This window comes from Camelus dromedarius, chromosome 24 (genome assembly GCF_036321535.1).
Source record: "Camelus dromedarius isolate mCamDro1 chromosome 24, mCamDro1.pat, whole genome shotgun sequence".
Lineage (NCBI taxonomy): Eukaryota > Metazoa > Chordata > Mammalia > Artiodactyla > Camelidae > Camelus > Camelus dromedarius.
Window position 1 is genome coordinate 2148009 of NC_087459.1, and position 22835 is coordinate 2170843.

General features: G+C 47.8%; 1 protein-coding gene across 7 annotated transcripts in view; it reads right to left on the reverse strand.

Annotated features, from left to right (window-relative positions):
• Positions 1-22835, reverse strand: part of CLEC16A (C-type lectin domain containing 16A) — a 196249-nt gene that overhangs the window by 114044 nt on the left and 59370 nt on the right. For all 7 annotated transcript variants that reach the window (XM_064478181.1, XM_064478180.1, XM_064478179.1 and 4 more), the window contains exons 11-16: positions 22254-22383; positions 18354-18454; positions 6601-6723; positions 4098-4207; positions 3270-3314; positions 646-696 (exon numbers count right to left, since the gene is read on the reverse strand). In XM_064478181.1, coding sequence (XP_064334251.1) covers positions 646-696; positions 3270-3314; positions 4098-4207; positions 6601-6723; positions 18354-18454; positions 22254-22383 — 560 coding nt within the window. The remainder of the gene's footprint in view (positions 1-645; positions 697-3269; positions 3315-4097; positions 4208-6600; positions 6724-18353; positions 18455-22253; positions 22384-22835) is intronic.

A 22835-nucleotide genomic window follows, 5' to 3' on the forward strand; every position in this document is an offset into this window, starting at 1 on the left:
TCATCTATTTATTGAGTGTGAACTAAGGAGCAGGTGCTGGGGACCCAGAGACAAATGAACAAAACAGAGGAACAAGCTGCAATCTTCTGCAACTATCTTTTCTGCACGATTCTGCCTGCTGGATGGACAGGGAAGGTCCCGGGCTGATGCTGCAGATTCAAGGAAGAGCCACATGCACGAACATTCTGGTGGCAAAGGAGGTGGGGGCACTGGGAGGTGAACTGTTCTGCCCTGGAATCCTGGCTCTGCTCCTCAACGGCCAGGCACGCGTGGGCACCTCCCTCTCTCTCGGTTTCTTATACGGCAAAAAGCAGAACCATGATAACAGCTACTCCCATCGGGTTGACGTGGGGATTAAGAGATTTCACCTGTACGATGGGTTTTACACTCCTGACACGGACTAAGACCTCAATCAAGTACTATTCACGTCCAAGTGAATCCTTCTGACCCATCTAATGACTCAGCCCAATTTGGGGTGGGGGTGGGGGTGGTAAATGTCATCTGAAATTTCAGTGATGGGGATCCAGAGGCCCTGTTTTCAATTCACTTTTCCACTAATCTCTGTCCTTTGGTTAGACGAGCTCTCTCGGGGTTCGGCAGGGCGAGCTTCATAGACCCACTGGTGCGTTCTGGCCCCTCACTTACTGTCATGCTCCTGTACTCATCCTCAAACATGTCCAAAAAGATTTCTTCTCCCTAAAAAGAAAGGAAGGAAAGAGAAGATTATGTATATTTTTTTCCATAAACAACACAGTATCGTAAACTTCAGTTCGCGGCTTTTGGGGCCATCTGTTTCTTATTAGTGAGTTCTCGTAAATCACCAGGAAGTAAAATACACACGTGAACACGAACACACATTCAAACAAAAGCCCAAATATCAAATTGCACCTCTCAATGTTTTTCTCCTTTTTTTTTAAGCGTATGTAGTTCGATTTCTAGTGTCAAGGCGGTTAATTTAAAACAACAAAAATAACTTCATATATAATTAAAATAAAAAAATGGTTAATATTTCAAGTATTTAACACTGTCTATTTGTTGAGAATGGTTGGAGAAAATAAGATTCTTGGTTACGTTGTCGTGTTAAAACTATGAGGCTGCGCACTTCTGGAAGGAAGAGTATAATTAAATATGCTTAATGCTACAATTATATGTCTTGTTCCCCTTGTTTCTGAGGCATGCCTTTGGGGTTCTGGAGTTCCTGCAGTCCTGAGGACTCTGGCTAGGAGGTCCCCCTTAGAACAGGGTGGTAAGGAGGAACTGGCTCTTTGTGAGACACGTAAACTAGGGGCCAATCTCAGCTGTACCTTTCGGAGTCTCTCTTTATTTCACCACAAGACTGGGATGACAGTCCGTGTCTGTGCAGGTCGTTGTGAAGACGAAATGAGTTTGAGTGTACGGTCATTGTGATTACCGCTGGATGGGCCTGCAGCTCGGGAGGGCAGGGCAGGCTTGGCTGAATGCATCCGGACTGTTAGAACTGGCCTCTGTCCTGTCCTCTAAGTCCTGAATCTCACTCACACACAAGAGTCAGGGTGGGGAAAGCGATAGGACCTTTATTTATTTTTTCAGTTATTAGAACTACAGATAAATCTGAAGGTTCTTCTGTGGTGTAAGAACTATGCAATAACAACCCCTGAAAATATCCAAAAGCTGCTGAGATATTACACTTGGGGTGCAAATCTTATAGGATAAAAGAGAGAAAAACCTGGGTTGGGAGAAGGGAGCTGCAATTCAAATCCAGTTCTCCTCCTGTTTATGAGAAAGAAAAATGCTCTGGGAAGATGTCTACCTGTGTGCCTTCCTGTTTTTTGCAATCCAGAAGCTTTCCAGGGGGAAACAAACTAAGTGCAGTTATAATGGAAAGAGCTTCAAAGATGACTTTGCTCAGGACTCGTATCCTCACTTGAAGGCCAAGCGTGAGAAGGCCAAGGCCAAGGTCAAGGGAGACTGGGATTTCCGCCCCGGTGCGTGGGGGCCCGCAGTGGTGCACCTTTGTCTGGGCACGTCCGCCGTGGTGCAGCTGAATGGGGTCATCTGAGCCCAGCGAGGTGCATTTCCCGATTATCTGACCTGGTTTTATCTCAACAAACACTGACAATAATGGACAGTGGCTTAAAAACTTTCTTGCAAAGAAGATTCCTGTGCATATATGTAATTCACAGCAGCTCAGAGAGAGTACAAACAATGAAAGCGCAGGTGAATGAGAAAACAGCAGCGCGGACAACTAGGTTCCTCCCGGGAGGATCTCTTCATCAGCCAAATTACCAGGGGGAACCGTCACCAACTGGATCTGGTGAGAGTTGATGTGGAGGCCAAATAATCAGGTAAGTACTAGCACTGTTTGACATATGGATTAATCCACCACTGCTGACAACGATGAGCCCTGCCTAAGAATATATTATGCCTTAAGAAAAGAGCTAAACAAAACCACCACAAGGAGTGATCTTAAAACTAATCACCCGGAACCTGGAATCTACAAATTTTCCAGATACTGGAAGTCATGGTGGTCCTTTACAGACTGTCACTAAATTCATGATAACTGTTTAGAAGCCTGTGTGAGATTTCTCAGCATACAGGCACACTTCATCTATGGTACTGTGCTTTACAGATACTGCATTTTTTTTTTAAACAAATTGAAGGTTTGTGACAACCCTGTGTTGTCAGATGATGGTGAGCATATTTTAGCAATGAAGTATTTTTAATTAAGGTATGTACATTTTAAGACATAAAACTATTATACACTTAACAGACTATAGTGTAAGCATAACTTTGATGTGCACTGGGAGACCACAAATTTGTGTGACTCTCTTTATTTCAATATTCACTTTATTGCGGTGGCTTGGAACCAAACCCACAATATCCCCGAGGTTTGCTTGTACACGTATAAATAACACACATGCATATAGTTCATAAATTCACACGTAATTCAGTAATTTTATATGTAAAACAAATATAATTCATGAACACGTAAGTTCATATGTATAAGTTAGTCATATGTGTATCTGTATATAACTCGTAATTTACATGTAAATACATCAATAAACAAATTCATATATAATTGATGAACAAACTCACATACTAGGGGTGAGACCTCAGAGGCTGCACTGATAAGAGCACATGGGCAGAAAAGTGCAGAGACCACTGCTCTGGAGATGATGACATAGAACGTTTTTACTCAGGAACCATGGGTGTAAGAAATAACTGGGGACACTGCAGTCCTGTTTATGTGACACACACACACTTCCGCCCACTGTGTGTCAGCGACTTACCTTATAAAAGTGCCGCACGAGGTGGACGCTTTCTTCTCTGGCGCCCTGTGGAGAGAGAGGGAGGGCGTGAGGGAGGCAGGGCCCCCGGAGGTGAGGGAGTTGGGTAAATCACAAATTCTAAAATCTGAGTGTATGAAAGACAGATGCTGGGCTGATATCCATAACCTATAAAGCAGTTCCCTCCTTGTAGGGGGAGGAGGAGCTCAAAATAAAAATGGGCAAAGGAAGGACGGTTCAATGTGATGACATGGAAAGCTGTTAATATACAGTAATATGAGGGAAGTGGGTTCTAAAATATGGCCACGATGACTCCCTTTTTATAAAAAGAAAAATTCATTTGTAAGTGTGTGTGTGAGTGTATGTTTCTATCCAGAAAGACACACACCAAAGTGTTAAAAGTAAAAGAGGTCACTTTTTATCTCTCTGCACTAAGTTTTCTAAAATAAACATGGAAAACGAGGGGAAACAATAAAAGCTACTTAAAACAATAAATGTATACAGCAGCATGAGAAACCATAAGTAAATAAATGTGTGTTTGTACATGTATAAAACTTTCATAAAACAAAAAGAAAAAGAAAAAAATCCTGGAGACAAATACAGAACCAAAAATAATGATAAGAAAAACTACTAAAAGTCCCTAGTTACGCAGGACCCTCAAGCCCACCTCGGTGGAAGGGAAGACCCATGGGAACAAGTGTGTGGGGTGGGGTGTTGGGGTTTCGGGCCCAGCTTCTTCGCGCTGGTGCTGCGGAGATCTGGATCCAGGAGCTCCCCCCAACCTCCCCCTACTCTCCCTGGGGCACAGGCGGTGGGAGGAAGGGCCCTCACCTCCAGGCAGGCCAGGTGCACGTCCTTTATGATGCAGCCCGTGCTGGTCACGACTTGCTGCTTTAGGAGCAGGCAGCTCAGCTCCAGTGTCGCCAACCGGATCTTCCCGTCTGTAGAACACACCCGGGTCAACCTCACACAGCTTGGGCCTCACACCCTTAAACAGTCTCTTGGGCTTTACAGACGCTCCCTCGAGGAGTCCCTCTAAAACCCTCTGCAATGATATTCTAAAGAATGAAGCTTCAGAGCAGTGAACCAACTTGCCCCAAGTCTCACCCTGGGCCCTGATGGACTCCAGGTGCCCTGACTGCTAAAACCCACATCTGGCATCATCCCTAGAAACACCTGTGGCTGCCTGACTGCAGGACACCCCTTAAGTTCATTTCTGGGGAGAGGTCTCCATGTGGAAGGAGGGGCCAGGAGAAGGGAGAGTCTCTAGGCAACATCTCCAAGGCCTGGGAAACTCCAGGGACCAGGATGAGCCACTAGGGAAAAACTCAAGGCAGACACACCACTGCACACCTCTCTGCCTGTCCTTTAATGCCTTGTGTGTCATGAATCCGCTGGCCCCAAAATGAACCGGCTGTACAGAAGTAAAGCTAGGCCTCCCTAAGCACGATACAATGCCAGGGGCTGCCAGGGACAAGGCTGGTCAGTCTCAGCGAGTCTGCTGCCACTACCCCAGCCCCACCTGGCCCAGCAGCTGCCCTGGGCCGGTGGCACCTGCCTGCCCACCCTCCTCTGAGTTCAGGAGTTCTCCAGAGCACAGTCTCACTCGTGCCTGCCCTTCCACCGAGCCCCACTGTGGGCCAGGTCACAAACACCCTGCTGCTGCCTCCAAGGAAGGGGACTGATTTTCCACCAAGCCCCTTCTTCCTTGGCAAGCTCCTGCCAAGCTGCTCACTATTCCTCCCACTGGCTCGTCTCTCAAGGGAAAGAGAGGGAGCAGCAAGCTCCTTAGGCCCTACTGAAGTTTCTAGATTGTCTCTCTGAGCTGCCCCAACCTCTTTTCTTCAAAAATCCAGGCTGCTTTATACATTGTCCTCAGGGGGCTGGCTGGTCCTCCCCAGCCTGGAGGTTCCTCCCCCAGACACCCTGGCCACGCTCAACCTTTCTCCATCACTGAGCCACGTCCGGCTCTCACAGCTCCTGCCTCCCCCGACTGGACCTCTCGCAGAAACTGACCCCACTAAGCACCCCATGGTCCTCAGCCACCCACATCTTTCTTGCCACCCAAGACACCCACCTCCTGGCCCTCTTCTTCCTACGTGGAGCCTGGCCAGGCTCCGGTGCTACCTCCCCTCCAGACATCTCCCCTCCTGTGACTTTAGAAACCATCTGTGAGCCCAGCAGTGTTAGTTCGGGCCCTGACCCCACTCTGAGCTCTCGATTCCACCTCCACATGGAGTCTCAGGCTGTCCTTCTGGAGGGCAGGAGCCACATCTGTCTCCTACTTCCTAGATGCCCTTCACTCACACACACAGGCTGGCATGCAGGAGGTGCTCAGTGAATATTTGTTGAATTTACTGATACTCTGGTGACAGCCTTGAAGCCGTGGACCTGTTTCTCCAAGCCTCTGTACTCACTCCCCAGCAGTCACACTGTGCTTCTGGCCACCACTCTCCTGACTTCTGAAGTCCTCATCTGCAATCACAACCCCCAGCCCTGCCCTTCTCCTGAGCCTGACTGGGGCCCACCCCTGGATTTCTCCTGATTGCTCAGCTCAGCGGTTCTCTCTCCACCAGGCTGCATCTTCGTCAGGCCCTTTTCCGTGTATTCACTCACACCCCAATGGCTTCTCTCCCTGCCTTGCAACCAGGGATTCTCACTGTTGACATCTGGGGTCAGACAATCCTCTGTTGTGTGGGGCTGTCCTGTGCACTGCAGGATGCTCAACAGTATCCCGGCCTCTATCCACTAGATCTAGATGCCAAGAGCACCATCTCCCCAGGTTGTGACAACCAAAAACACCTCTGGACATTGCTAGATGCCCCCTGGGGAACAAGGCTGCCCCCGGTGGAGAACTGCGGCGCTAGGTCCTTCCAGCTCTTGCCTGGGCTGCAGGTCAGCGTTGGCCAAAGCCTCAGAACTAGGCTGGCAGGCGGCAGGCACTAAGCGCGTCTTACACGAGCAAGAGCACCCGACCCAAACTTCAACGCCCGCTCACACCCTCAGCCCGGTTCACGCTCAAATGTGACCTTGGGCCACCCGGAGAGGACAGCTGCAGACACTGGCAAAACTGACGAAAGAAGGGTTGAGCATAAAAAGGAAGAAAGAGAGGGTCTGGCACAAATACCATCGGGGTGGGAGGGGGGAGAAAGAGATGAAGACATGGCTGGACAGGAGGCCCAGGACACAGATGTGTGAGGCAGAGGGCATGGCTGAGATCTGCCTGGATCCCCACAATGGCTGAGTCTAGAAAGCCAAGGCTCCTGGTGCCCAGCGTGGGGGCCTGGCCCCTGCAGCTCCGCCGTCCCCGTGAACAGCCAGCATGGCCAGGCACCTGGCTGCGCGGCGTTGTTCATGATCCTGATGAGCCTTTCCGCCAGGAGATGGTTGTAGGTGGTCTTCTCGGCCGCGCTGGGCACTGGGAGCTGGATTCGCTCTAGCTTTTCAGGGTCCATGCCTGGAACAGACAGGAGAGGTGAGCTGTAAGTGGAGGCGCCACCCTCGTGATTCCTGCCACGACTGGGCACTGCCTGTACTAGACCTCATCTCAGCGTTTTCTGTAAATGGAACTTAAGTAAATATACTAAAACATACATTTGCTATCACTACTTGTAAATGGGAAATCAGCACTGCTACAATATTGACAGCAACAGTGTTTTTACATTTTAGTCGAAGACTGTTGACTGGCTGCTCACTGTGGCCACCGTGGCCCGAGGCCCGCTCTGGCCGTGTTAAAAAGGACAACATGAGGTGCCGAGTCATGCAAGCTTGAATGGTGACATGCTTCGGGGCATTATCAGAAAGAGAGGACAGGGAACAGGAAAAGGGAGTACCTTTTGCACAGCGCGCTCCTGCTGTTTCGTACCAGGTCTGCCTGCCACCTGAGGCCACCCGCACAATGGGGGAAACAGAGCAGACAGAAAGGGGACTCTAGCCAGACCCACCAATCGCACCTCCAGCTCTCCATACCAGACTGGAGGAGCTGGGCCCGCCACTTGGCAAGCACACAGGTGGCAGCAGGCGCCGCGCTGGGCCGCACAGAAGGGTGCAAATAGAACGAAACCAATAGAGTGGATCTGTCTTTAAGAGGCAGAGGAATCATTTTTCCTCCAGTGAAATCTAACAGCATTGAAAAGATGAAAGACATGGCAGGGGAGAGGTGGGTGGGAAAGGAAAGAGAGAGCGCTTGGAGTCTAACTGCGAACAGTGTCTTTTTTCTCTTTTCTTTTTTCTTTTTAATTGAAGTACAGTCAATTACAATGTGTCTATCTCTGGTGTACAGCACAATGTCCCAGTCATGCTAGAGTGTCATTTTTCTTAAAGCAGAACCTGGGGGCCGGGGTGACAGGAAGACCTGCTGGGACCACTTCACCAGGCTGGGGGTGGGAAAGAGGTGCTCCAAACCTTTATCCCCTCATCTTGCCTGGCTCTGGAAAACTACATTTGCAGAAACAAACATTCTGCTTGATTCAAGCTGGGAGACTGGAAGGACTGTTTATGCCTGAAGCACGTCTTTTCCTGTTATTCTACGAAAGGGGGGAAGGTGGCACTTCTCGGAACTCTTGAAATACGGCCCCTTGAGTACGAGATGACGCTTCATTTAGAACCTTGACAAAATAGTGGAGGATAGCACTGAAGAGCTGATTGTCTGGATTCTAAGTAACTCCTACACTCACACGTTGACGTAATAAACCATAACAATATATCTTGCTTTATTGAATTCCTTCCAGCTCCAAACCAGAGGCGAAGTCATGCCAAGGAGACGACACGGCTGAGGGACGGTCCGAGGTCTGGAGCTGGGCAGCTCCCTCTCTCACACCTTGCCAACGCGGCTTCCTCAAAAAATTTGATTGTGATGGAAATTTAATCTGTAGATTCTATGTCCCACTTGGATGCTGAATGTCTAACTCTGAAGCACTTTGGTTTATTAAGTGGCAAGAAGAACATCAATGAAATCTTTCTGGCATTTGGGTTTTTCCCCCAGAGACGTCAATACCGGCCGAATCACTCTACCCTTTAACTCCTGGCCCTCTGGGGACTGTCAGGCAGTGGTTCTGGGGAAAAAATGTCTCCTTGCCCAACTTGATGACCTGCCATCCATCATCCCCCTTCAAAGAAGACAGAGGAAGGAACCCAGCTGCTGGCTTCCTCGGGAAGGTGGCCATGACCGGCAGAACCAGGGAGACACAGACAAGGATCAGCTCTTGGATTTCCACGGCGAGTTTCCTTTTTTTGTCTCTTTCCTATTATTGCCCCGACTCCCTTAGAATTTGTCAAAAATGAGGAAATCGGTTGCAAAATCTTCTCTCAATGGGAAGGAAAACATGCCCAGGTTATCCTGACCTTTCTCAGCTGGCAGCTCCTCTCTCTGTGAAGTGGGGGAACCCCGGGGACTGGAACAATTCCACAACTTCACAGGACCAGATTCCAACAAAACCTCTTCTTTAGTGAGGAAATGAAGGCTCAGAGATGTTAAATCACATCCCCAAGGTCACAGAACAAGTTAGAGGCACAGTTAGGATCAGTACTGATTCCAAAGGTGGGCAGGATCCAGATGGGGAGGGGGTGGCACCACCCGTGCAGTGAACCAACCTAACTAAAGCTGACATCAAGCTATTCTAGAAAGCCCGAAGAAGGCCTGCTGAGCTGTCTGGGGACAGCTCAAGGGACAAGCAGCTCAGGCTGGATCTGAAGGATGAGCTGTACAGGGATGACCAGGGCTTGCCAGGCTCAGGGGCAGGGCAGGAAGTGCGGAGGAGCTTGGGGAGAGCGGGGCGGGGGGCTTTGGGAGGAAGTGATGAGACAGACACTGGGGGGAAGGGACAGGCACAGCTTGGGTACCAGGGTCCCTGGAGGGCAGCTAGCAGGTGACATGGTCTGGTTGTGCTCTGGTCAACTCTGGGGTGGTCTCCATTCCCCTGGCCACTCGAGGTAATCTCCAAGTTTCTAGCACTTTTCCCCGAACAGACTCCATACGGCAACGCATTCTACGTGAGGTGGATTTTACCACCGGCCAAGGGGAGACAGAGAACAGGGTCCACTCCCCACAACACAAGGCAAAACTTTGTAAAAACAACCCCTCTAAACATGTCTGCTCTTTCCCCAAAGTTCCTGCTGGGCTTGGTGCCTCGTATCCTCCCCTGTTTCTCTCCTTCTCCCACCACGGTCTCTAACAACCCCTCTATTACTCTGAATGTTATCCTGGCCTTTGGCTTTCAAGGCCTGTGCAGCAATTCAAAAGCTCCAGACATTCTTCTGGGTCCAAACAAAACAGTGGCTGACAGCTATGAATGAACAAGGTCAACATGCTAATATAACAAGGGATGTGAAAAGCACGTGAAAAGGAAATGGCATGTGTGCAGATGGACGGACGGACGGACAGCCAGACAAAGACACCCCCCGACACACACACACAACACGTGTTTCCAGTCACTGAGAAGCAGCTTTTGTTGCAAACCCAACAGAGATCCTTCACTAGCCATTTCTCTTTGACTGAGGTAAACACTGTAGATAATATATTGTCCTATTTGCTTCAACCCTTAAGTGCCGGGTGACAGACAATTTCCAGAGAAACCCAGAGGCACTTCACATGGCCTGGGAAGACACACATCCAGACTTCGGCAGACCACATGCTTCCTCGCTCCCTTCCCGTCTGCGTCCGATCCGCTCTGCCCGAGTGAGTCAGAACAGGTCTCTCCTAACAGCACTCCCACCCAGCAGGCACAGGGTTGGAGGCGGGCGGGAGCAGAACTTCTCCCTAACTAATTCAAAGACTCCCAAGCAGAAGGGACGGGTGTAGCTCCTCAGTGTGAGTAACCAGCTCCTGAGCTTCCCCTCTGTGTTCTGGCTTCTGGATTCAGGACAGGGGTGGAAGAGACTCAGACCAAAGCTACATGAAAAGAAGCAGACGGACAAACCTGCACAAAGAGACTACGGTCGTGCCAGGTTAATTATGGTCAAAACTTTTTTTCTTTTGGTCTCCTTGGCTGGAGTCCCGCAAGCATCACCAGCTTTGGAAAACTATAGATCAACTATTTCGAAAGCTAACCAGATGTTGGGCCAATTTCCAGTGTACTTTCAGTTCTGATTATGTGTCAGTCGAGACCCAAGATGATATTTTGTCAGCTCTCTGCATGGCGAAAGCCCCCCTTTATCCTATTCCCTTTCAACCTTTCTTATACCTCTCATCCATGTTCCAGTAATTTCTCAGCAAAACAAAAAAGCAAAAAGTCTAAGATTCGTCTTGGGTAAACAATGATAAATGGAGGAGCAGGAGTAGAAGAGTAGTAGCGGGTGGAGTGGGGGAACCTTTAAGAAGATAAAGCTGCGTAATGCAGCCCGCGCCCCTGGGCCAGGGCCCTGCAGACCTGACAAAGGAGGGAAGGCTGCATTTGCTATTACAGATACTAACGAGAATTCATTACGGGGCCCAAGTGAATCACAACAAGCGCCTTCCTCTAACCAGTCAACCCTCTCCACTGTGGGATATTCATTTTGGTGCAGCATCTAATCTATTATGATTTACTGGAAGGCCCGAGCTAATATTTGGCTTTTATTAACATCGCTTTTATGTTAAAATTGTCTTATGATGAAAAATCTATCGGAAAGAGACCATTTCATGAGGGGCCCTACTTGGAGGGCACAAATCTAGAAAAGAGAGGCTGAAGGTTTAAGTGTAGCTAACCTCCTGCTGCCTAACCCAGACCCCAACCAACCAGCCACCACCATCACCACCACCAAACAACTCCCACCAAATGCAGACCCTGGGCCCCCTGCAGGCCAGGACCAGAGCATAAAACAAGTGGCAGCTCCCTCACTAGGCAGGTTCCCCTGGGGGTCCTCCAGGCACCTGGGCCTCAGGGTGCTGAACTTAAACTCTCCAGCTTCCTCTCCAAACCTGTTCCATAGCCCATGCTCCCTGGTTCTGGAAATGGCACTACCAGACACACAGCGGCAGAAGGCAGGGCCCTTGGCATCACCCAGATTCTTCCCGTGGTGCCCCCTCCCACCAAATCAAGCAGAAGTCCCTCTCCCCAGCCTCACTCCTCCCCTTGTCTCCTCACCTTAGTAAATGGCCACACACAGCTGCCCAAGTGCTCCTTTCACTCAGCCCCCACATCTAGTCCATCAGCTCATCCTGGCTCTAGCTCTGAAATATATTGTAAAACCTTCCAATTTTCTCCATCTCTACAGCCAACGTGCCGTAATTCAATCCACATTATCCCTGCCTGGACTTAGCAACAGCTTCCTAACAAGCCTCCCAGCTTTCCCCCTTGCAACTCTCTCCCTCACCCTCGTTAACCTACTTTCCATCCAGTAGCCAGAGTATTCTTCCAAAAATTTCCATCTGATCATGTCACTCTTCTACTTGAAGATCCTTTCAGTGTTTCCTACTATGCTTAGAATAAAATCTAAATTCCTTTTTGTGATCTTCAAGGCTCTTCACAATCTGGTCCCTGCTTACGTGGTCAGCCTCACCTTGACTTGCTTTCTGCTCCACAAACCTGTAAGCTCTTTCCCACCTCAGGGCCTTTGCACATACTGTCCCCTTTGCCTGGAACACTCTTGCCCCAAATCTTTGCATAGCTGTCTCTTTCTCACCCTTCAGGCCTCAGTTCTGATGTTCATTTCTTAGAGAAGCCTTCTCTGACCACCCTAGTTAGTAACCCCTGCCTCGCCCCCCACTGCTTTATTCCACAATCACAAATCATGCCTGTCAGGCTGCCTTCTCTTCTCTCCACTTTCGCCTTGCTTCCTCCACAGCATCCACACTCACCTCCAGGAAAATTTCCATTTGGTTCACTACTATATTCTCAATATTAACCACACCGCCTGGCATCTAAGAAGGGCTTCAGAAATTGTTAGAAGGGTGAATGAATGAGTAAATGAACAGCATTAGCAGGAAATGAAAGAAGGAATTAAATTCCCTTGAATATACAGTCCCACTGTTCAGGAAGAAAGAGAGGTAGGCTCCCCGGCAGGAATTTGGCAAGGCTGTCTCCACATCATGGCCGAAGGAGCATGGCGGGCAAGCCATGATTTCTCCACTCCTCAGCATACGCCAGGGCTCCTGGAAGGAAGCCCATAGGGAAAGCCAGTCACCCGTAAGACGAAGAGTTCACTCACGTGCCCCCGGCCCTCTGGACCCCGGCATCTCCACCCCTGCCGACAGCACTTTCCCTGCAGAGGCCATGAGCCCGGGCTGCCAGGAGAGAGCAGGGCAGGGGAGTGGCCACACGGCTGACAGGCAATCAGTCAGCAAACTTGGACCACACTGACTGGGTGCCAGGCGCAAAGCTGAGTACCGCAGGAGGCCATCGGGAGAGACACGGCCTCTGCCTTCAGAGGTCCGGCACCCTGGCGTGGGAGAGAAAACATGCGGAGCAAAAGCAGCATAAAAAAGTGCCATGGGCGCTTCATGGATATTAAAAGCATCTGCTCCTCAAAAGGCATTGTTAAGAAAATGAAAAGATAAGCCACAGACTGGGAGGAAATCTTTGCAAAACACATCTGATAGAGGACTTGTATCCAGAATATAGAGAACTCTCAAAACCCAACAATAAGAAAATGGACAATCCATTAAGAAATGGGCAAACGATGTGAAAAGATACTTCACCAAAGAAGATTTGCAGGTGGCAGAATAAGCACTTGAAAAGCTGCTCAACATCATTAGTCCTTAGGGAAATGCAAATTAAAATCACAGTAAGACTCCACTACACACCTATTAAAATCGCTAAAATAAGAAATGTGGCTATACCAACTCCTGGTGGACACTGGAACTCTCGTACACTGGTGGTGGGATGTAAAATTATACAGCCACTTGGGCAGTTTCTTAAGAACAAATATGCACCCACGTACGATGCAGTCATTTTATTCCTCCGTATTTATTCAAGAGAAATGGAAATACATGTCCACACAAAGACTTAGACGCAAATGTTCATGGCAGCTTTATTTGTAACGGTCAAAAACTGAAGCAACCCAAACATCCCTTAACAGATGAAAGGGTAAAGAAACTGTGGTACGTTCATACAGGGTGATACTACTCAAAAGTAAGAAGAAAGGACCACCGATACACACAACAACATGGACGAATCTCTAAATAATTATGCAGGTTGAAAGAACCCATACAAAAAAACAATACATGTTGCATGAGTTTATATAAAATTCTAGAAAATGCAAACTAATCTATAGTGCCGTGGAGCAGTCTGGAGTTGCCCAAGGACATCGGTAGAAGAAGAGAGGGATGGAGGGGTGAGAAAGGGGCAGGAGACAACATTTGGAGTGACAGACGTGTACACTGTCCTGACTGTGACGATGGTTTCATGGGCGTATACATATGCCAAAATTTAGCAAATTGTACACTTCAAATATGTGCAGTTTACTGTTTATCAATTACACCTCAATAAACAATTTTTTTAAGGTGCTACAGCCTCTAGCCAAGATGGATTGGCTTTACCCTCCTGATTCAAGCAACTAAAAAAATAAGCAAAATATAGAAAAAAAATGATTATGAGACACTGGACAAGACAACAGGCAGCACAGAAGAGTGACCCTGAGAGAGAGGAAATAAAGGCACTGGGCCCAGTGATTACTCCAGGTCACCGTCTAGAAAGCTTCCAGGCCCGGGCACAGACAGAGAATATCCAGACAAAGCCCATGGTCTCTGAGATGAGAAAGAAGAGCCTGCAGTTCAGAGAACCCAAGGGACTAGAATTGACAGGATAGAGGACCAGGGAAGAGGGAGTTGCACAGATCTACAGGGGGTTCCTTCTTACGCTTCCACTAAGCCGTGCCCTGCACGCAGGTGAGGAAAGGGAAAGGCCCACTGGGAGGAGGCAGGCGGAACAGCCCCTGGAGCTCACACAGGGCTGAGGAGAGTTCATGCTCCCCAGGCCAGCACAGAAGGACCACCCAACTGTGGCTTACAGGGCAGAGTCCTCTGAAGGGGATGGCCTCAGTACCAGGGCCAAGTCAGCCTAAGACTACAGGCTGTTCTAGACTAACACCAACAAAGCTTAAAAGCAAGCTTCTAAGAGAATCAAACTCATTCCAAGTAACTTCACCATGTCCCACGAGAAAATCCAAAAATACTGAAAGGCAGAAAGAATTCAGCATCCAATAGTGAATTCACATCCAACAACTCACAGTAACTATCAACCAATCAAAAGATACCAGGCATGCAAAAAGAAAAAAGAAAGGAAAAAATGACCCAAAACCAAACCGGGAGAAAAATCAGTAATAGAAATATGGCTAGAAATTACACAGATGATAGAACAGACAAAAATAAATCAGAAGGGGAATTATATAATATTTTAAACTGAAAAAAAAATTAAACTATATATATCAAAATTTATTGCATGCAGCTAAAGCAGTGCTTAGAGGGGAATGTACAGCATTAAACTTTGATTTTATAAGTGAAGAAAAGTATAAAAACCAATGAGTGGTATGAGGAGGGTATGACTGAAAAGGAATAGCAGGAAGGAATTTTTTTGGTTGGTAGAACTACAATGTATCCTGATTATGGTGGTGTTCACACAAATCCATAAATATACTAAAATTAATAGAACTACACACAAAAGAGCTAATTTTATTGTATGTTGATTTAAAAAGTAAAATGAAATAAATTGAATAGCTTAAAAAAAAACAATGATCTAAGCTCCCATCTTAAGAAACTACAAAAAGTATAATAAATTAAATCTGAAGTAAGCAGCTGTTCTTTATTTTTAAGAAATAAAGAACAGAAATTAATTAAATATAAAACAGAAAAACAATAGAGAAAAGTTAACGGAATCAAAAGAAATTTCTTTGAGAGTACCAACAAAGTTAATATAATGTTGATAAATCTCTAGCCAAACTGGTCAGAAAAAAAAAAAGAAGACCTAAACTGTCAATAGCATGAATTAGAAAGGGGACATCACTATAGGTCCTACATACATCACGAGGATAATAAGGGAACATAATAAACAAGTTTGTGCCAATAAATTCAATAGTTTAGGTAAGTGACAAATTCCTTGAAAGACACAAGCTCGAGCAGGAGAAACAGATCAACTTTAATAGCCCTATATACTAAAGAAATTGAGTAGTTTGAAATCTTTTCTCAAAGAAAACTTCAGGCCTAGATGGCTTCACTGGTGAATTCTACCAAATAAGGAGGAAATAATACTAGTTTTATAAAAACTCTTCCAGGAAATTCAGGAGGAGGGAATATTTCCCAATTCATTCCATAAGGTGAGCGTAACTCAAAAGCAAACAAGAGAATTACAGGAAGACCACAGACCAGTATCACCCAGGAACACAGATTCAAAAATCCTTAACAAAATTTTAGCAAATCAAATCCAGCAAGGTATAAAATGTGCCTGCCACATTAGGCGGTACTAACCCAGAGTGAGTATCAATCACCTGAAGGGATCAGAGAAAACTTCCCAGGGAAAGTGACTTCTGAAGCAGACCCCTGAGAGGCAAGTAGCATTTAAATAGGTGGTGATGTTAGGGCAGAGAAAATGGCAGGAAAAAACGCAGATGAATACAAGAAGCAGCAGACTAGTCAGGAACAGGCAGGAGCTCCCTTCCCTGGAAACAGACCCAGGCAAGAGCTGAAACCCCTGGGGCCAACTCTGTGCTGTGTGATCTTGATGCCCCAGCCTCATTGACTGTTCTAGAGGTAAGACACATCACCAAACTGGAACCATCAGATCTCTTGCCCAAGAGTCTGAAACTTGACTGGAGACAGACTCCCAGCCTGGGATTTGCTGGGCCTAAATCACGATCTACCTTAAAGGAAGTCCCCGGACCTGGTTGGTTCCTGCCCTTCCCTTGGTTTTTCAGCAACCTCTTGGGATCCCATGAGCTGCCCCAGGGGCCTTTCTGTAAGACTCTTTTAGTTAAGTTAACATGAGGTGGTTTCTGCAACCAAGAGAGTATTAAAGAGCTCAGTGAGCACCACGAAAGCAACTATAAGTTTATCTCTATGAAATAGTTCAATTACTACATAAGAATTTGGACCCCCTGGGCCAAAGCCAAGGGTCTGTGAAGGGAAGTCAGCGGAATCAGATCAAGTTAGAATGGTGGGTGCAACCTGGATGTTCAAAGTGACAGGTACAGGAGGGTGGAGTTTGAGAGAGAGAAGGAGGCATGAGATTTCTGAATAGGGGAAGGACACAGTCAACAGTCTCACAGAGAACCACCTGGCAGTGCTACAGAGGATGGACTGCACAACAGCTATATGTCTGACCCCTCGGGGAGGCTGTGATAATGGCCACGGGAACGACGTGCTCAGATCTCTCTGGCTCTCATGCCTTTGGTTCTCGCCTCCAGCACGGAGCCTAGAACCAGGCACGGAGTGGCACTCGGTTAAAATCTGCTGGTCAGATAGGCTGCAGAGGGAGAAATGACAACACTTGATGACTAAATGCTGGGATCAAAGGAGGGAAAGAGCTAATAAAGGTCATGGCAGTTTCAACCCTGGCTGGCAATTTCAACTGAATCAGAAATGGCAGAAGTGTGATGAGGTCAGTGTGGTGTAGACAGACTGTTTCAAGGTGGTGCTCAAATACCTAAGTAGGAGTCTCCAGCATGCCATGGGCTGGCACGGAGATCGCAGAGCTGGAAGGAGACAGGCACAGAAGGTGGGGGTCAGGGGAACAGCAGGCGGCCCACAGGTGGGAGTCAGTCAGGCTCACGGAGTTCTGTTTGCTCCCAGTAACTGAGGGCTCCTGTGTGCCAGGTGCCAAGCCAGGAGCTGGCAGGGATCACAGAGGCCAAGGGAGTGAACAAGACTGGGAGGGAAATGGCAGCAGGATTCGGAGCCTGCTATGCTTCTTTTAGAAAAGACTCGGGCTGGATCTACACACCTGCATGAGAGCACAGTGACTTACACAGGAGAAGAGCCAGCGCGGTCGGCCCTGTCTCTAGTAGGAGACACTCGGAAGTAGCCTCAGTGTCACTCAGAAAGGGGATGGCAAAACAAACGATGGCACAGACAAAGGATTAAAAAGAACAAGGCAGTTCTTTAGGGACGGGAAATGACATGCTGATACATGATGGTGTGAGAAAAACAAGGCACAGAACAGACAATGAGGGATGAACCTCCATTTATGTTTGGGGGGCAGCTGCAGAAATCAAATCATATAGACTTGTACTTGGGAATGCTTGGATATCTTTAAAAAGACACACAAGAAACTTAACATGAACTGCCTTTGAAGAAGAGAGTTGGAGACAAATACGGGAGGGGAGGCCTTTTCACTACATTTTCCTTTGCCACTAATCAACTTACTTATCACAGTTAATGATCTAAGAATACATACATACTTCGTCAAGTTGAGTGCTTTCTAAACGACTCCAGCCAGAGGCTGTCTTAGTAGAACCCACCTCCAACTACCTCCCAACAAGCTTATGAAAAACCTACATCACTTGATGCAAAGTCCCGTCCGTGCCAAGCCCGGTGCTTGACAGGGGCCAGAAGGAATATCCTTGATTTCTTCCTCAAAGGGATTCTGATGCGGCGGTTTTAGGACTCAGCTGCCCTGCGTCGAGCCAGGTGGAGCACACAGCAGCGGCTGTTCTCAGAGAGGAAGTGAATGAATGGCTCCCACTCAAATCTGTCAGCTGGGCGGGAGCCTGGGCCTGACCACTCAGCCTCAACAGGGGAAGCCAGAGAACCACACCTTTCTTCAGAAAGGAAACTACGCATCCACACAATCCACTCAGAGCCTATTTTAGCTCTGAACCCAGAGCAGAACATCAACTATTAAAAATAGCAAAACCAAGATTACAATTTGACTGATTTCAGTTCTGATGTTAGGAAAGAGGTCGGAAGCCTAAGTCAGTTGTAAACCAAGGGGTCGAAGAAAAACCACGGTGTGAACACAGTCATGCTGGGTTGGACAGTCAACACTTGAACCTCCCCTCTCCGCCCCCCTGTATTGCCTGAGTAACCAATTCCTGTGGCTTTCGTCTGCAGAAAAGCACCTGAGAAATTGGAACGAGGCAGAAGAGAAGTTCTGGGGGAGTCTGCCAAAACCAGAAAGGAAATTCTTCAAGGAAAGCAGCTTTCCTTTCCTCTGAAGGCAGGCGAGGTGAGCAGCTTACCTTTGTTATGTGACATCGCGTACAGGAGGCAGAGCACAAAGAGCGCGTGGTAATCGTCATCCGGGCTGTCCAGGGCATGGTACACCATATCCAGGAAGGGTCTGGAAAAGAGGAGGGGCGTGCATGAACCTCGTGGCATGTGTCGGGGAACGCCTCTCTCCTCTCACCTGCACAAGGGATGCTGGCTGCCTTTGCCTCTTCCAGCCTCACCGCCAGCATGCGGTGCGTCCACCGTGTCCCCGTCCAGCACTGGGCACTTGGGACAAAAGATGATTGAGAGGCAGGCTCTACCACCAGAAACTGCTATCTCCAGGGGAAACCAACTAAGGAACTCAACAATCGTTCACCTGCTGTCCCAGACACTGGGGATAAACGATACAAAGTCCCTGCTTTAGTGGCACTCCCATGCCTGGGGGCAGAGACAGAGAACAGACACACCACGTCACACTTCAAAGAGTGACAAGAGAATGAAGAAAACAGGATAACGTGGTAGACTGACAAGAGTGAAGAAGGCACCAAAAAGCCTCGGCAATTTCAGAATGTGGGCCCTGGAGCCACACTGCCAGGGTTCACATTCTGAGTCTGCCTCTTCTGAGCTGCAAACCCTTGGGTAAGTTACCTAAAAACCGCCCCCTTTCCCCATCCATAAGCTGGGGATTAAGATCCTCCAGGGTTACTAAGAAGACTCAAGTGAATGACAACTGAAAGGCCTTCAGCACAGGCCCCGGCACATGATGGAACACACACGAGCTGCTGTCCAATTTCTACTCTGAATATTCCAAGGGCACTTCTCCACGATCTCACTTCAGCAGGTCCTGGCCCAGCAATTTCTTGGAGCAGCTTTCCCTGACTGGTGAGGATTGACAGGAAATCTCTCACCCCTGACACTTCGTGGGTGAGATCCACAGAGTGGCTGCAAATATCACAAACCACACACCCCGAATGCCGCCTTTCCAGGTGAAGGGCCTGGCCTGGAAAGACTCTTCAACACGAAGGTAATAGAATCTGCACGGGTCTGGCCTATAGGCAGGAGGCTCTGGCCCCCTGACCGTCTGCGGCTGCCCTGGATGCCAGGCTAAAGCCAAGAAAGCAGAGCGCCTCAGCGAGGGGCCAAGGGCACACTTCACTGGAAGGACACAAGCCTCTGTCAATATCACTGACTGGGGGAGTGAGATGGTGTGGCAGAGAAACAGGGAGACTATTCACTGCATACAACTTTTATACTTTTTGAATTTTGAACTCTATAAATGTACCACCGACTCAAAATATTATATTGAAAAATGCAAAAAAGAAAGCAATGAAATGCACTGGTCATGACATTTCAAACAGACATGTAACACATAGAAATTAAAGAAAGAACCTGAAGGGGAACACTGATGCTCTGGAGCCCAGATCCTCCCCACACAGATTGCTCATCACCGTTCAGATGCGTAAAGAGTTTTGCCACGTGTGGATTTGAGTTTTTCTAAGCCCCCAGCAATCATACTTCCCAATTTAAGAGCAGGATAAAGTATGAAACACTTTCTTGTAAACCAGCTGCTTGGAATTTGGATTGTATTTTGATTTGGGAATAATACAAATAATCCAAGGCCCAGCAGCAGAGGGAGGGCTGGGTGGATGTACCATCTTTGTTGAGATGAAGTATTATGAAGACATTAGCATTTTGTTTACTAAGGGTACAATAAAGTGAAAAAGATGCTTGGGGTTTGATATTAGACAGAAAAAAAAGAATAAAAAATGGTAGACATGGTATTGGTATAAGCTACTGGGGGGAAAGAGGGCAGAATCCCCTCTATATTGGCATTGAAAACTGACTAGCAGGAAATACCAAAACGTTAGGAACAGCTGCCTTTGAACTATGGAGACATTTTCTTCCTTTTTTATACTTATCAAGGTTCTTAACATTTTTCTGAATGGTGCATTACTTTTTACATTTTTTAATTTTTTTTTTAAAGAACAGAAAGAATGTTTTGAATAGTCTTTGGTTTCTTAGGCTTATATTTAACCATGAACGCAGATGCAGCGCATCATATATGGGGACTATGAGAACAGTTTCATTCTGTACTGTGCTGTTTCTTTGGACAAGTGGACCAATGTCAAGATCCAATTCATGCCCAGGACAAATTCTCCCCTCTCTCACCCTCAGCGCCAGGAGGAGGGAGGACAGAAGTCCGTGGCGGTGTCTCTGACAACCAACCCCTCAACACCTTTTCAAAGGAGAAGCATCTCCCCACCTGGGCCAGTCTCTCCCTGGCACTCAGTTGGTCTCAGAGCAGAGTGCAGCTCTTGCCCAGAGGTCCCTGGGGCCACAAGTCTGCATGTGGCCCAATTCAAGGCACAAGATCAATCAGCTTCCATTACAAACCACATGGTAGAAGATGCCAGCCCCACCAAAAGAAACAATCTCAGTCAACTCTAAGAAAACCCTACTCTGTGTCACTAAAATGCAAGAAAAAACGAGGTCTCAACCCCAATATTCAAACAGAACCTTTCGGTCTCGTTGACTTTTTGTTTTTGACAATACATGAGTATAATTTCTTCCTTTAGGAAAGCTACAATATTACCACACTCGGCAAAATATATGCTGTCTCCATTTACTAGATTCTAAGAAACTGAACACGTCATGACAGTATTCACTTAAAAGCAGCAGCTAATATTCTATTAAGCAGATGCACCTATATTAGCTTAAACATTCCCCATGACAATTTTGGTTTTTCAGTTATTCATATTCTAATTAATGCTGTGCCAAACAACTAAAGGTTGTTTTCCCCACCTCTTCTGTGTTTAGAATAAGATTTCCTTAATTTTTAGAGCTTCAGATATCACTTTTTTTTTGGCCACCAAACAAAATCAAAAAGGTCTTTGTCAGTACAACGGACAGCCCACACTGTGCTGCAATGTTTTTTATTTAACCAAAACTAAAAATGGCTCCACTGTGTATCTGATAAAAATGAATCCTGTCAGATAATTGAGCCATTTGCCAATTAAAGTGATAAACAAGACATGGAGGGAAAAATCATGGTGCTTCAACTCTTCATTTTAAGTTGGATTAATAATAGGATGGGTGTGTGTGTGTGTGTGTGCGTGCGTGTGTGTTTCATCTGCCCCACTGTAAGCGTTCCGGGAGTGAAGGCCTTGTAGGCATTTACTAACACTAACGGGATTAGGAGGATACTGCAGGCGTCTGTGCAGGAGGGCCACCTGATAAGGAAATAACACTGAGATGAAGAAGCCCTCCTAACAGTTTGCTGCAACTTTACGAGCAGCCCTGCACCCAATCCCATTCTGAAAGGCGTGGTGCTCCAGCAAGGGTGCAGGAAACGTGGCATCTCCAAGGTTCAGAGGATGTAGTTTGGGCGGCCATCACTGAAATGAATGATGAAGCAAAAAGTAAAGGGGGACAGCAGCGTGAAATACAGCATTAAATGGTGCCCGCAGTGGGCGTGGCAGTGAATGAATGAGACAGTGAAATCCACACGCTGCCCCCAAGGGGGTCCTTTCTTGGGGCAGCAGAGTGTGGCCAGGACAGGGCCACACCCGCTAGGATGGGGCGCAGCAGTGAAGTGCTTGGGGTGGTGGCGCCACATCTTGGTCATTCTTCCAAAGGGGTGAGCACCACCCTATGTTTGGTGGGAAAAAAATGTGACACCTGAAGGGTTGAGGGCCAGCTCTGCCCCTGTGGCCTCTGGAGAGGAACGGTGCCTCTGGTGGCCAGCGGCTGGAGAAGCAGGCTGGCTTGGCTGAGGGCAGAAAAGCTCATCTGGGTGTCGGGAAGAGGCCCTGGGTAATCCCTAGTGGGCACCCACCGAGGCCCACATCCCCCGGCTGAGCCCCTTGCCTCATCCCAGAGACCGAGCAGCAGCCCCACCCCGAAAGCCCGTGAGCGCAGGCGGGCACTACCTGCTCCACTGGACACTCTCCAGGCCCGTGGCCGCGCTCTTCTCCTCGTCCGTCGTGTTCTGCTCCTGCACCGAGGAGCCGGCCGCCAGCTCCGGGAGCTTGCTGCGCTCCATGATCACCATCTCTATCTCTGGAAGCAAACACAGACATGGGGGTGAGCCCACCCAGCTCCAGACCGAGACTGACAGACACGCTCAGGCTCAAGATGGAGCCTGTAGACCGCTCCAAACACGTCAAGCAAATGCTCGACAGTGGTGACAGGAGCATCAGCAACACGCACGCTGGGAGAAATAAGACGGAAGCCAGACCTCTCTTGCCTTTCATTTTGGCAACACCAAGAAATGTGGCCCTGATTTTAACAAGAGAGCACAGATTGCAATGATTTATTTCAAGATTTAAAAGAAAAAAGTTATTTATTCTACTTCATTGATACCACACTTCCTTCCCAGAGGAGTTGAGGAGCGTGGAAGAAATGGCATGTGGTTAATAAAACATAACCAAATTCACTGAAAATATTCTGAAACTGTTTACACCGTAGAAAAGGCTCTGACGTGAGTGACGAAGCCCTCGTTTTCCCTTCCC